The 14,789-nt window shown below is 35.2% G+C and overlaps 1 protein-coding gene across 6 annotated transcripts in view; it reads right to left on the bottom strand.

Moving 5' to 3' along the window:
• The window catches only part of MCTP2 (multiple C2 and transmembrane domain containing 2), a 214,555-nt gene that overhangs the window by 67,131 nt on the left and 132,635 nt on the right, over positions 1-14,789 (bottom strand). The window contains exon 12 of one of the 6 annotated variants that reach the window (XM_036735250.1): positions 10,541-10,585. The exons of the other annotated variants lie outside the window; for them this stretch is intronic. Within the exon in view, the coding sequence (XP_036591145.1) occupies positions 10,571-10,585 (15 nt within the window). The 3' untranslated portion in view covers positions 10,541-10,570. Of the gene's footprint in view, positions 1-10,540; positions 10,586-14,789 lie in introns of those variants that run through there. 6 annotated transcript variants of the gene reach the window in all.

Below are 14,789 nucleotides of genomic sequence, written 5' to 3'. Positions count from 1 at the left end.
TCTAATCAATAGTGATTTAGAGGAAGATTTCCAGGAGCCAAGATGGCAGAGTAAGCATTAAATCACCATAACTCTCCAATAATCACCTCCGAACAACCGGAAAATAGTGCCCCAAAACAAATCCTTGAACAGCAAAAAGATGGGGTAAAACAGTCTTTTAGATCAAGGAACTTAGAAGATTAGCAGGAAAGGTCTGCCTCACTCAGGTAAAAGGCGAGCTCAGTCTAAGATAGGAAGTATCCCAGAAAGCCAGCAGCAAGCCCCACCTCAGCAAACCAGTGGAAGATTCTGAGCCCTAATGTGGTGGAATAGGCAAACATCAATAGCATGCCCTCCCCCAAGTGCCTCAGCATATCCAGAGGAACTGGCAGACTCCAGCATGGAAAACTGCCAGATGCTTCAGCCTAGCCCTGGGCAAACAGACAGCGGCCAGAGGCCAGACCTCCACTGCTTTATCATAGCCCCAGGCAAACAGGTAGATGCCAACCCTAGGTGTGCCTAAGCAAAAAGGCACCTAACAGCTTTGGCTCCTGCCATGTGCTTCAGCATAGCCATGGGCAAACAGACAGTCCCCAGTGCCCAGATCACTACAAGTTTAAGTATAGCCCTAGGGGAATGAGGAAAAACTCCACCAGCTTTAGCACATGGCAGGCAACAGCACTGGGACCCCATCTCAGCACCAGATAAGCTGCCAGACCCCTACAGCCTCTAGCAGCACCAGCCACCCCTCTACTTCAACCCTTCAGCCAAACACCAGACACAAGGGTCCTCCATAGGCCTCAGGGCAACATCAGTGTAGCACCAGGTAAACAGCCAGGGCCTCCAGTCTCTGGCAGAAGAAGTCTGAGAGAGTGCCTCTTCCACCTTGGGAGCAGAGCTCAAATTTAAAAGAAAGGAAAAAGGCCAAAAAAGATGAGCAAAAAACAACGAAAAAGTATGTGATGATAGAAAGTTATTATGGGGTCAGGGAACATCAAGACACAAAATCAGAAGGGAACAAAAGTGTCAAAATACCTAATGGCAAAAACCCAAAGAAAAATGTGAAATGATCTTAATCCCAGAAAGAACTCATGGAAGAGCTCAAAAAGGACCTTAAAAATCATATGAGAGATAGAAGAAAAATTGGAAAAAGAAATGACAGTGATGCAAGAGAATTATGAAAAAAGTCAACTGCTTAGAAAAAGAAAAACAATTGCTTAAAAAAGTAGAATTTGCCAAATGGAAAAGGAATTACAAAAGCTAACTGAGGAAAACAACTTCTTAAAAGTTAAAATTGGGCAAGTGGAAGCCAATGACTCTATGAGACACCAAGTATCAATCAAAAAAATTCAAAAGAATGAAAAAATAGAAGAAAATGTGAAATACCTCATGGGAAAAACAACTGACCTGGAAAATACATTCAGGTGAGATAATGTCAGAATCATTGGACTACCTGGAAGCCATAATCAAAAGGAAGATCTAGACAGCATCTTTCAAGAAATCATTAAGGAAAACTGCCCTGATCTCCTGGAACCAGAAGGTAAAATAGATACTGAAAGAATTCACTGGTCACCTAGGGGAAGAGATCCCAAATAAAAACTCCAATGAACTTTATAGTTAAATTACAGAACTATCAAATCAAGGAAAAAATATTGCCAGAAAGAAATAAATTAAATATCAGGGAGCCACATTCAGTATTACAGAGGATTTAGCAGCTACAACATTAAAGGATCAGAGGTCATGGAATATGATATTCTGGATGACAAAGGAGCTAGGACTACAATCAAGAATCACCTACCCAGTGAAATTATGCATAATACTTCAAGGGGGCAAATGAAAAAGAAGGAATTCAAGCTTTCATGTAGAAAAGACTAGAATTGAACAAAAAAATTGATATCCAATATCAAGACCCAAGAGAAGCCTAAAAAGGTAAAAAGGGAAAAGAAAACATAAGGGATTCAATGGAGCTCCATGGAAAGATGATGCTTGTAATTGTTAAAAATTGTTCTACTAATAATATGGCTAAAAGGAATATACAGGTCTAAGGTGAATTTGAGGGAACAACATAGAAATAATTAAGGTATGAGAAATTGGAGTACACTGGATGCAGAAGGAAGGGAGGTAGCATGGGGTAAATTATGCCACATGAAGAGGCGTGAAAATCTATTACAATAGAGAGAAAGATGGAAGTATGGGTGATGGGAATTTCTTGAACCTTATTCTTATCAGTATTGGTTCAAAGAGGGTATAATATATACAATCAGATGAATATAGGAATCTATCTTACCCAACAAGAAAGTGGGAGGGGGGAATATTAAGTATAGGGGGTAGGTGACTGACAGAAGAGAAAGCAGATGGGGGAAGATGATAGAAGCAATACACTGATGAGGAGGGAAAGGTTGAAAGGAGAGGGGACAAACAGGAGGAAAAATAGGATGGAGGGAAATATGTAGTTAGTTATCATAACTATGAATGTGAATGGGATGAACTTTCCCATAAAATGAAAGTGGATAGCAGAGTGGATCAAAAACCAGAATCCTTCAATATATTGTTTATAAGAAAAATGCCTGAAGCAAAGAAACACATACAGAGCAAAGGTAAGGGCTGGAGCAGATTCTATTTGGCTTCAGCTGAAGTAAAAAAAGCAAGGGTAGTGATCCTTATCTCAGACAAAGCAAAAGCAAAACTAGACCTAATTAAAAGAGATAAGGAAAGAAACTATATCTTGCTAAAAAGTACCATAGACATTGAAGTAATATCAATAATAAATATGTGTGTGCCAAGTGGTATAGCATCCAAATTCTTAAAGGAGAAGTTAAGTGAGTTACAAGTTCATGACCAAACAAGAGATAGAGAGCATTATGAAATGTAGAATAGATAATTTTAATTATATTAGATTAAAAAGCTTTTGCACAAATAAAACAAATGCAACCAAGATTAGAAGAAAAGCAGAAGCTGAGAAACAATCTTTCCATCAAGTGTCTCTCATAAAGGCCTCATTTCTCATATATACAAAGAACTGAGTCAAATTTATAAGAATACAATCCATTCCCGAATTGATAGTCAAAGGATATAAATAGGCAGTTTTCAGATGAAGAAAAAAGCTACTATAAGCATATGAAGAAGTGCTCTAACTCACTTTTGTGAAAGAAATACAAATTAATACAACTCTGAGGCACTACCTCATACCTACCAGATTGGCTAATATGACAAAAAAGGAAAATGATAAATGTTGGAGGGGATATGGGAAAATTGAGACAGTAATGCATTGTTGGTGGAGTTGTGAACTGATTCAACCATTCTGGAGAGCAATTTGAAACTATGCCCAAAGGGCAACCAAACCGTGTATATCCTTTGATCCAGTGATACTACCACTACATCTGTATCCCAAAGAGATCATAAAAAGGGAAAAGGACCGACAAGGGCAAACATATTTATAGCAGCCTTTTTGTGGTGGCAAAATATTGGAAACTGAGGGGATGCCCATAAATTGGGGAATGGCTGAACCAGTTGTTGTACATGAATGTAATAGAATGTTATTGTGCCATAAGAAATGATGAACAGGCAGGTTTTAGAAAAACCTGGACAGACTTGTATGAACTGACAAAAACTGAAATGAGCAGAACCAGGAAAACATTGTATATAGTATCAGCAACATTGTGTGATGATCAGTTATGAATGACTCAGCTCTTCTGAGCAACACAATGCTCAACCAAGTCAAGTAAAAAGGACTCACAAAGGAAAAATGCTATCCACATTCAAATAAAGAACTGATGGGTTATGAATGCAAATCAAAGAATACTTTTTTCACTTACCTTATTCTTTTTCATGTCTTTTCCCTTTTGATCTGTTTCTTCTTTCACAACTGTGTAATATGGAAACATGTTTTACATGATAGCACATCTATAACCTATATGAATTTGCCTACCATTCTGGAAAAGGGGAGAAGAGGGAAAGAGGGAAAAAATTTGGAACTTAAAATCTTGTAAAAATGAATGCTAAAAATATCTTTACATGTAATTGGGGAAAAAATAAAATTATTAAAATAATGATTTAGAGCATTTTTTTCATATGACTATAGATAGTTTTGATTTCTTCTTCTGAAAACTGCCTGTTCACACCCTTTGACTATGAATCATTTGGGGAATGACTTGTATTCTTATACATTTTACTCAGTTCTCTATATATTTGAGAAATGAGGACTTTATCAGAGAAACTTGATATAAATTCCTGCCCCCCACCCCCATCAAGACTCTTGCTTTCCTTTTAATCTTGGCTATGGTGGTTTTGTTTATGCAAAACATTTCTAATTTGATATGATCAAAATCATCCATTTTGCATCTTGTAATGTTCTCTATTTCTTGTTTGGTCATAAATTCTTCCCTTATCCATAGATCTTACAGGTAAAATGTTCCATGCTCCCCTAATTTGCTTATGATATCACCCTTTATGTCTAAATCATGTACCCATTTTGACCTTATCTTTGTATACAGTGTGAAATTTTATTCTATATCTAGTTTCTGCCAAACTGCTTTCCAGTTTCCCTAGCAATTTCTTAGCAAATAGGATTTCTTTCTTCAAAATCTCAGATCTTTAGGTTTGTCAAACACTAGATTACTGTGACTATTTACTACTGTGTATTGCTTACTTAATCTATTCTATTGATTCACCACTCTTTTTTAGCCAGTATCAGATTGTTTTTATAATTATCACTTTGTAATACAGTTTAACATCTAGTACTGAAAACTCACCTTCTGTCACATTTTTTTCATTGATTCCCTTGATATTCTCGACCTTTTTTTCTTCCAGATGAATTTTGTTATTATTTTTTCTAGCTCTTTGAAATATATGTTTTTATGTAATTTGATTAGTATGACACTGAATAAGTTAGGTAGAATTGTCATTGTTATTATATTTTGTCATTGTTATTATATTGGCTCTGCATATGTATGAGTAATTAATATTTCTCCAGTTGTTTAGCTCTGACTTTATTTGTGTGAAAAGTATTTTTTAAATTATTTTCATAGAGTTTCTGGATTTGTCTTGACAGGTACACTATCAAGTATTTCATATTGTCTGCAGATATTTTAAATGTAATTTTTTTCTATCTCCTCTTCCTGGAATTTGTTGGTCACATAAAGAAATACTCATGACTTACATGGGCTTATTTCATATGCTTGCAATTTTGCTGAAGTTGTTAATTATTTCAACTAGTTTTTGAGTTGATTCTCTAAATACACCACAATATTGTCTGCAAAGAGTGGTAGTTTTGTCTACTCATTGCCTCTTCTAATTCCTTCAATTTCTTTTCCTTATCTTATTGCTATAGTTAGCATTTCTAGAAAAATATTAAATAATAGTGATGATAACGGGCATCCTTGTTTTACCCTTGATCTTACTGGAAAGGCTTCTAATTTATCCCCATTACAGATAATGTTTGCCCAGAGTACATTTAAGAAAGAATTTGAGTAATAATGATGTACCTTCAAGACTAAATTCAACCCTCCATCAGAAGGGAAGACCATCCAGCATTGGTCATGTTCATAATAATTTGTACATGTGACATTATTGCTATTCATTTGTGTCCAACTCTTTATGACCCCATTTTCCTGTCAATGATACTAGAGTAGTTTTCCATTTCCTTCTCCAGCTCATTTTACAGATGAAGAAAAGATGAGGCAAACATAGTTAAGTGACTTGCCCAGGGTTACTCAGATAGTAAGTGTCTAAGGCCAGATCAGATTTGAACTCAGGTCCTCCTGACTCCAGGCCCAGTGCTTTATCCACTACACATTGAAATGAAGGAATAAACAACAGCAAACATGACCTTCACATGTAAAGTTTTGTGGAAGGCATGTATCATCAGGGAAACACATAAGAAAAGAAGGAGACTGAATGCTGGTACCCAATGAAATGTTGAAAGAACAAGAAGAATGTGCATTATCAGCTTGTTTATGGAGGAATTATAGAAAAATATGGGCAAAACTTTTTTTAGGATGAGAAGACGAGGAGTACACAAGCAGAGAAATACCACCATGGGTAAGATCACAGATTTATTTTAATATTGAAGTAAATGAGTACAGATTGATATCCTTTTCACTCTCTCCAATCTATTCTCTACATAGCTGCCAAAATAAATTTCCTAAAGCACAGGCATTACCATATCACTTTAGTACTTAAAATGCTATGCCTACTTTTCCAAATTATGTGATCTTTAAGACAAAATGGATTAATAGCTTTTTCCTAAACTTGGTATTCACAATTACATAATTTCAGAATTGGAAGGGACCTCTTCTCCAACTCATACTCCCCCAAAGAACACAATCTACAAAATACCTGTGTTCATTCAGCCTTTGCTTAAACACCTATGATGAGGAAGGAACCCACTACTTCCTAAGGTGGCCCATTCTGTTTGTGAATAGCTATAATATTAGATAGTTCTTTTATTTCTATTATCATATCTAACTTTGTCTCTTTACAATGTTCACCTATTGTAACATCTTCATTGTATAAAATATTCTACTGTCATGTACTAGTATAGACATATGCCTGGAATAATTTTTTCTTCATCTGTCTCTAAAGCACCTTGCTTCCTCCTTTAAGGGTCAGCTTAAGTGCCACCTAATCCATGAAGTCTTACTAGATCCCCCCAGGTCTTAGTGGCCCTCTCACATCACTTTATGCTTATTTGTGTAAACATTAAAACACACACACATACCCTAAAATATAAGCTCCTTGAGGGTGAGGAGGGCCTCTTTTGTTTTTGTATCCAAAGTATCTAACAAAGCATCTTGCATATCATAGGAGTACAATATTTATTGAATTGATTAGTGATGTTCTGTGAATTTTCCAGGCATCATATCATAAAAGTTAACATCTAAATTCATATTTGGAGGTTTTAGTTACAAAAAGGAAGGAATATTTTGTGTTTTATATATAATAACTATGATCTTAGAGTCCTAGCAAATGAAAAGAAATCCAGCCAAAGGCAAAATATCCAATATACTGTGGAGAGCGGCTGGAGACAGTTAAGAAAAAACTTATTGGCCTTATACATTCAATCTTTTTATAACTTTTACAGAAATATTTTAAGGGATTTAAATTTTACATTGAACTATGATTACTAGAGGTATAAGGTCTTCAAATTCCAATTCTAATTGACTCTTTTACTGAAAAAGATTTACCAGTGTGATATAGAATTTGACATTTTAAACAAACCATACTACTCACATCCTTAGTAATTTGAATCAAATAAGCATATACCAAATATAAGTATACAAAGTATCTTCATGAAAATGTCATTGTCAGTTCATAATGGGATAGTGAAATCCTACAAACTGACCATTTGTGAAAGAAAACACATGATTTTAACAAATAATATTAAGAAAAGTGTTCAACTTCACTAATAATCAAAGAAATGTAAAATTAAATAACTCTGAAGAACCACATCATAGCCATCAAACTGCTAAGACAATAATTAAAAAGCAACAAAACTCAATGTTTGTAGTATTATGAAGGAATGTACATCATTCCATTGTGGGCAGAATTGAAAATATGGAGAATTTTTGGGGGAAAATAATCTGATAGTAGCCAGAAAATGTTATAAAAATAATTATACTATGTTAACAATAATTCACTGTTGAGTATATCCCTTCAAAATGTTATCAAAATCTATAACAAGGGAGTTGTTCAAATGATTTCATAGCAATTTATATGTAATAGCAAAACGGGAAACAATCTAAATGTTCAACAATAGATGGATGGTTAAATAAAATGTAATAATATGATGGAACACCACAACACAATTGAGACAAATATAAGAAATACAAAGAAAAGTAGAAATAGCTTCATGAAATAATGCAAAACAAAATAAAAAATAAAAAAATACACACTATGACCATATATAGATGGAAAGTTAATTAAAATGAATGGACAAAGTCTCCTAATAAAATTGTTACCTACATGTAGCAACATGAAAATGTAAATAGTACTTCATGCATTGATACTAACTGATATAAATTTACTTAAGTACAAGCAACTTCCTTTGGTTACATTGATGTCTAATATAAAGTTTTTAATAAAATATTTAATTAAAATAATTTCTATTTTTTGCTATGATGTCATTCCTGAACATTTAAAAAGGATTTCAGCAATTGTGAAGACACTTTAGTGCCTTGAGAAGGAAACAAGGATATTATCCAAACTTTATTTTTAATGTCTAATTTATTTAAAACTTCCACAACTGAGAATAGATATTACATTAAGTGTTAGGAAGTTACTGAGTACTGTACTCATTTTGGTACATAAAAAAGCCAAACATTTGAAGCATTTAAGTAATTTAATTTACAATACAATTAATAATTGAACTTCTAACTGATGACCATAGTACTTCAACTATTTTAATAATCTGGGATGGTCATGTGAAAAATGAAAACCCACTCTTCCCAGTAGAATGAAATCACTTGATATGATAATATCTGGCTTAGAACAAATCAATTTGGCTAAACGGAAAGAAACATAGGTATATGAATAGTTAAATAGCATTTTTAAAATGCTGCTTGTCTCTAATTGGACAGAAATTAGGTTTCAATCAAACTCCTACATCATATACTACAATAAGCTCAAAACAGATACATGACCTTCCAGATTGGAAGAATACCAGATCAGATACCTTCCATATCCATAGCTAGGTGCTAATTCTTAAATAAATAAGAAACAGGCAACCATGCAATATTAAATGGATAATGCTGAGTACATGAAATTGAAAAGCTTCTGAACCAGCAAAATCAATGCAACTAGGACAAGAAGAGAAGCTGCTAAATGGTGGAAAACCTTTTAACAAGATATCTCTGATAAGGTCTGATGTTCACAGTATATAAAAAATAATATAGATCCATCTGTTCATACATACACACATATACAAATACACTTACTGTAGGTGTATTTGTATATGTATGTATCAGTGTATGCATGTATGTATATATACATGAGCCAGAGCTCTCACCCAATGTATAATATAAGTGGTGAAATGATATGAACAAACAGTTTTGGAAAAAGAACTAAAAATTATTAATTAAATAAATACTGTTACAAAGCATAATAAAAGAAAATTTAGTCAAAACAACTTTTAGGTACATCCTACACCTAGAAAATTGGCAAATATGATAAAAGATGGGGAACAGCCAATATTTGGAGTTGTTGAAATAGTATGTCCTAAAAATCTGAGTACAGTTTTAAGCTTCAATAGCTTCCATAGACACATTAATGCAGTATAGCAACTATAATACACTAGAAGTGTAGCTATGAACTGATTCAACCATTTTGGAAAACAACTTCAAATTCTGCTAAGAAAGGGACTATGAAGTCTGTACCCTTTTATGCATAATTCCATTCTGTTGCAACAATTCATCTAGCAGCTGTTGTTGGGGTAAAAGACCAACACAAGCCCAACAACAAGAATGCTGCCAGCACAAGTTCTTTGATCTGCTTTACTAAGGAAAGTAAAATTAAGGGGTTAACAATCTTATTTTAATCCAAAATATACATATATCATTCACTTAGTTCAGGGGAAAAAGCCAGAACCCTGAACTTCAGAGCAAATACAAACAAATTACAAAGATACATTATAAACAGACCAAATACAATTCATAGTTAACATGAAAGCATCAACATCTGGGTTCACAAGCTGGAGGACTCTTAACTACAGCTGTCCAGAGTCTCCACATCAAAACTCCTCCAAGAGTGAGAGCCCCCAGCAAACAGCTCTTTTCTCTCTTTTCATATGGTCTTAGGGCATCATCAAACATCATCTGAGCGACTGGAACTTAGGTGCCTACTTTTGGCTCTGGTCTTAGCAATTCCCCTTAGGACCCTGAGGGCTTCATGCCCACATAGGCTTAGCACCTAGTGGATATGTGTTTGGGCCTGGGGCTTTGCACCTAGTAAGGCTCAATCAAAGACACTTAATTAATTTAAAACAGTAAAAAAGTCCCACCTTAGTTGCCAATGCACATTCCTAGGCATCCATGCCAAGAAGGTAAAAGACAAAATGTTCCAATAGATAGCATATTTATAATAGCAATTACTGTGGTAGCAAAGAACTAGAACAAAGTAGATGCCCATCAACTGAGGACTGGCTGAACAAATTGTACACGAATGTAATGGAATTTTACAAAATGATGAATATGAAGAATTCAGTGAAACATGGCTTGGAATAGATGGCTAAGTCAATTTAAACTCCAAAATTCTTTGATTCTATGACCATATAAGGTACAAAAACACTCATGATATGTCAAAAAACTGTATGAGGAATATATTCACACATATACACATTCAATGCTCTTAGTCGTGCTGATATGTGGATACTACACTTTTCCAGCCAATTATTTTTCGAAGTACCTGCTTCACTGACAACCTATGACCAGAGTTCAGTTCAGTTCAATATTAGGTTACGTTTCCAGAGCCTTGCTTCAAAAAGCAGCAACTTAAGTCTTAAGTGAAATGAACTTAACAGATCTCATTATAGCCTACAATAAGCAAAAACTCAAAAGGAGAAGACCCACCTTGGCTGAAGGTAGTAGAAAGTTGCTGCTCATGAGGCCCCAAACTGGAAAAGCAAGAAAGGTGGAAGGTAGTGATAGAGTTGTTTTGACAAAGTGAGGTTTCAGGACCACAATAACAAAGGTTAGCTAACACTACATCGTATTATACAACAGAACCGAGGTGAATGAGTGGAACTGCATGTTACTCTAAAACTACTACCTAGCAGGCAGCTTTGATAGGTCAACAGTGACAAATGCTAATGATACTTTTCTGGTTCTGTGGGATTCTAATCAGTATACCTGCACTTTTCTCCCTAGTTGTAATTCCATTTTAAAATAGGGAAAAATATAAACAGCAACAACAAAAGCATTTAAAAAGTTTATAATGTCCTTTTAATTTTCAACAGATTACCTTTTTAATTCAATTACTATAATTTTATTAAAGGCCATAATTATTGTTGATGCCTGAAATGCCGCCAATAGAAGGTACAATTATGTTGCATAAAATTATAATCACAATGTGCAATGATGGATAATTCCTCAAACACTCTATAAAAATTAACTTTAAAATATTTTTTAAATTTATTAAAAATATATTAGCTAATCCTTTTAATGAGTTTTTGGGAGATGCTTTACAATGGACTAGAAAAAATAAAAATTATATCAACATTGCAATATTACTTAAAACACATATATAATGAAGTTGATATCTAATGAGGTCAAAATACCTTTCCCCTTAAAAAAAGTCTCTGTTGATGGAATTGTTCTCAGGTGTCAGTAGCATAGTGAAATTCCAGAAGTACAAAAAAGTCAAGCAGAATAGATAGTAATATTTGTTTTATAACATCTATATCAGACGTTGTTGGGGTAAGGTGGGAATCTAGCAAATAGAACCTGTAAGCTTAGTGAAATGCAGTCAGGCTAACTTGTGAATAAATTGGTAATTGCAACATATAAAGAAAAAATTAATTGTTCAAAGTTTGCACCTTTGCAAATGACTGAAGATCCAAAAATATTATTACCATCAGTTGAAGTTTTAACTCCCCAAACATAGCTATGTTCCATTTGTTCTTCCCCTTTCGAATGTCAAATTTATTGAATATCCTTCTAGACTAAGAGCAGTGTTTAGAGTCATCTATTAAAAGTTCCAAACAGACATTCCCCCGCCACACATCATCACTTCTGGAAAGCACACAAGTCAACTTTTCATTACTTTCTGACCTTTGTTGTCATATTTTTCCTTTTCTACCTGCCCCACCTTGTGCATTTTTTAAATGAGAAAAGGCTTATTTCTCTTATAATATTTTCCCCCAGCAATACACTCCGAAAAATATGTATCTATGGAAAAATACACAGACATTTCACAAATGTAGTGGCATCCAACTAGAAAAAAGTTGCTGGTGTTCCTACTGTTGTTGTTTTAAACAGCTCATAACTTAAGCCATGAAAATTAAACCCTTTGCTTTGCGTATTATTTATAGATAGAAAAGCAGCTGTTCATAGGCATAGCAAACCTATTTTATAGTACACATAGCTAGACACTACTGATTTCTTCTTAACTTCAATTATTGACATAGTTCGTTAATAGAAAATAAGGAACCCATTAATTCTAGTTACTATGGGCTTACCTTACTTTACATAATATTTGTAGGCCTCAGAAAATTAATTGTGTAAAAATGAATTTCTTTTTTTAATTGTTATTTATTTAATATTTTTAGTTTTAGCATTAATTTTCACAAGAGTTTGAATTACAAATTTTCTCCCCATTTCTAACCTCCCCCCCACTCCAAGATGGCATATATTCTGATTGCCCCAATCCCCAGTCAACCATCTCTTCTGTCACCCCACTCCCCCCCCCCAATCCCCTTTTCCCTTACTTTCTTGCAGGGCAAGATAGATGTTTATGCCCCATTGCCTGTATATCTTATTTCCTAGTTGCATGCAAAAACTTTTTTAAACATATGATTTTAAAACTTTGAGTTCCAAATTCTCTCCCCTCTTTCCTCCCCATCCACCTTCCCTAAGAAGACAAGCAATTCAACATAGGCCACATGTGTATCATTATGCAAAACCCTTCCACAATACTCATGTTGGGAAAGACTAACTATATTTTGCTCTTTCCTATCCGATCCCCCTTTATTGAATTTTCTCCCTTGATCCTGTCCCTTTTCAAAAGTGTTTGCTTTTGATTACCTCCTCCCCGTATCTGCTCTCCCTTTTATTGTCCCCCCTTTTTTATCTCCTTCCTCCTTTTTTCCTGTAGGGTAAGATACCCAATTGAGTGTGTATGTTATCCCCTCTTCAGGTCAAATCTGATGAGAGCAAGATTCACTCATTCCCCCTCACCTGCCCCCTCTTCCCTTCCAACAGAACTGCTTTTTCTTGCCACTTTTATGCGAGATAATTTACCCCATTCTATCTCTCCCTTTTTCCCTCTCTCAATATATTCCTCTCTCATCCCTTAATTTGATTTTATTTTTTTTAGATATCATCCCTTCATATTCAACTCACCCGGTGCGCCCGCTCCCCCCCCCTCTCTCTGCATATATATATATATATATATATATATATATATATATATATATATATATATATATATATATATATATATGTATATCTGTGTGTGTGTGCGTATGTATGTATATTGCCTTCAGATACCCTAATATTGAGGTCTCATGAATTATACACATCATCTTTCTACATAGGAATGGAAACAAAACAGTTCAACTTTAGTAAGTCCCTTGCAATTTCTCTTTCTTGATTACCTTTTCATGCTTCTCTTGATTCTTGTGTTTGAAAGTCAGATTTTCTATTCAGCTCTGGTCTTTTCACTGAGAAAGCTTGAAAGTCTTCTATTTTATTGAAAATCCATATTTTGTCTTAGAGCATGATACTCACTTTTGCTGGGTAGGTTATTCTTGGTTGTAATCCTAGCTCCATTGACCTCCGAAATATCATATTCCAAGACCTTCGATCCATTAATGTAGAAGCTGCCAGATCTTAGGTTATTCTGATTTTGTTTCCACAATACTCAAATTGTTTCTTTCTGGCTGCTTGCAGTATTTTCTCCTTGATCTGGGAGCTCTGGAATTTGGTGACAATATTCCTAGGAGATTTCTTTTCGGGATCTATTTGAGGAGGCGATCGGTGGATTCTTTCAATTTCTATTTTGCCCTGTGGCTCTAGGATATCAGGGCAGTTTTCCTTGATAATTTCTTGAAAGATGATATCTAGGCTCTTTTTTTGATCATGGCTTTCAGGTAGTCCAATAATTTTTAAATTATCTCTCCTGGATCTATTTTCCAGGTCAGTAGTTTTTCCAATGAGGTATTTCACATTGCCTTCCATTTTTTCATTCCTTTGTTTCTGTTTTATAATATCTTGATTTCTCATAAAGTCACTAGCTTCTACTTGCTCCAGTCTAATTTTTAAGGTAGTATTTTCTTCAGTGGTCTTTTGGACCTCCTTTTCCATTTGGCTAATTCTGCCTTTGAAGGCATTCTTCTCCTCATTGTGTTTTTGGAGCTCTTTTGCCATTTGAGTTAGTCTATTTTTTAAAGTGTTATTTTCTTCAGTATTTTTTGGGTCTCCTTTAGCAAGTCATTGACTTCTTTTTCATGGTTTTCTCATATCACTCTCATTTCTCTTCCCAATTTTTCCTCTACTTCTCTAACTTGCCTTTCCAAATCCTTTTTGAGCTCTTCCATGGCCTGAGAACAGTTCATGTTTTTCTTGGAGGCTTTTGATGTAGGCTCTTTGACTTTGTTGACTTCTTCTGGCTGTATGTTTTGGTCTTCTTTGTCACCAAAGAAAGATTCCAAAATCTGAGTCTGAATCTGAGTCCGTTTTTGCTGCCTGGCCATATTCCCAGCCAACTACTTGACCCTTGAGTTTTTTGTCAAGGTAGGACTGCTTGTAGAGTAGAGAGTACTTTGTCCCAAGCTTAACGGGTTGCACTGTTCTTTTCAGAGCTATTTCTACACAGCAAGCTCTGCCACACCGGCACTCCTCCTCCCCCAAGAACTGCCAACCCAGGCTGCGACTCAGATCTGAAACAGGCTCTGCCCTCCTGCTCTGATCCACCACTTAATTCCTCCCACCAGGTGGGCCTGGGGCCAGAAGCAACTGCAGCTGTTGTTCTGTCCTCAGAGCTGCACCACCTCTGCTGTGGCTGAACCATGAACTCCTTTCACTCTGTCCCTGCAGCTTTTCCCACTAACCTTCTCTGTTGTCTTTGGTGTTTGTGGGTTGAGAAGTCTGGTAACTGCC

The sequence above is a fragment of the Trichosurus vulpecula genome, chromosome 8 (genome assembly GCF_011100635.1).
Source record: "Trichosurus vulpecula isolate mTriVul1 chromosome 8, mTriVul1.pri, whole genome shotgun sequence".
In the NCBI taxonomy this organism is placed as follows: Eukaryota; Metazoa; Chordata; class Mammalia; order Diprotodontia; family Phalangeridae; genus Trichosurus; species Trichosurus vulpecula.
The sequence above is the reverse complement of the archived record's forward strand: the minus strand, read 5'-3'. Positions and strand labels throughout refer to the sequence as shown.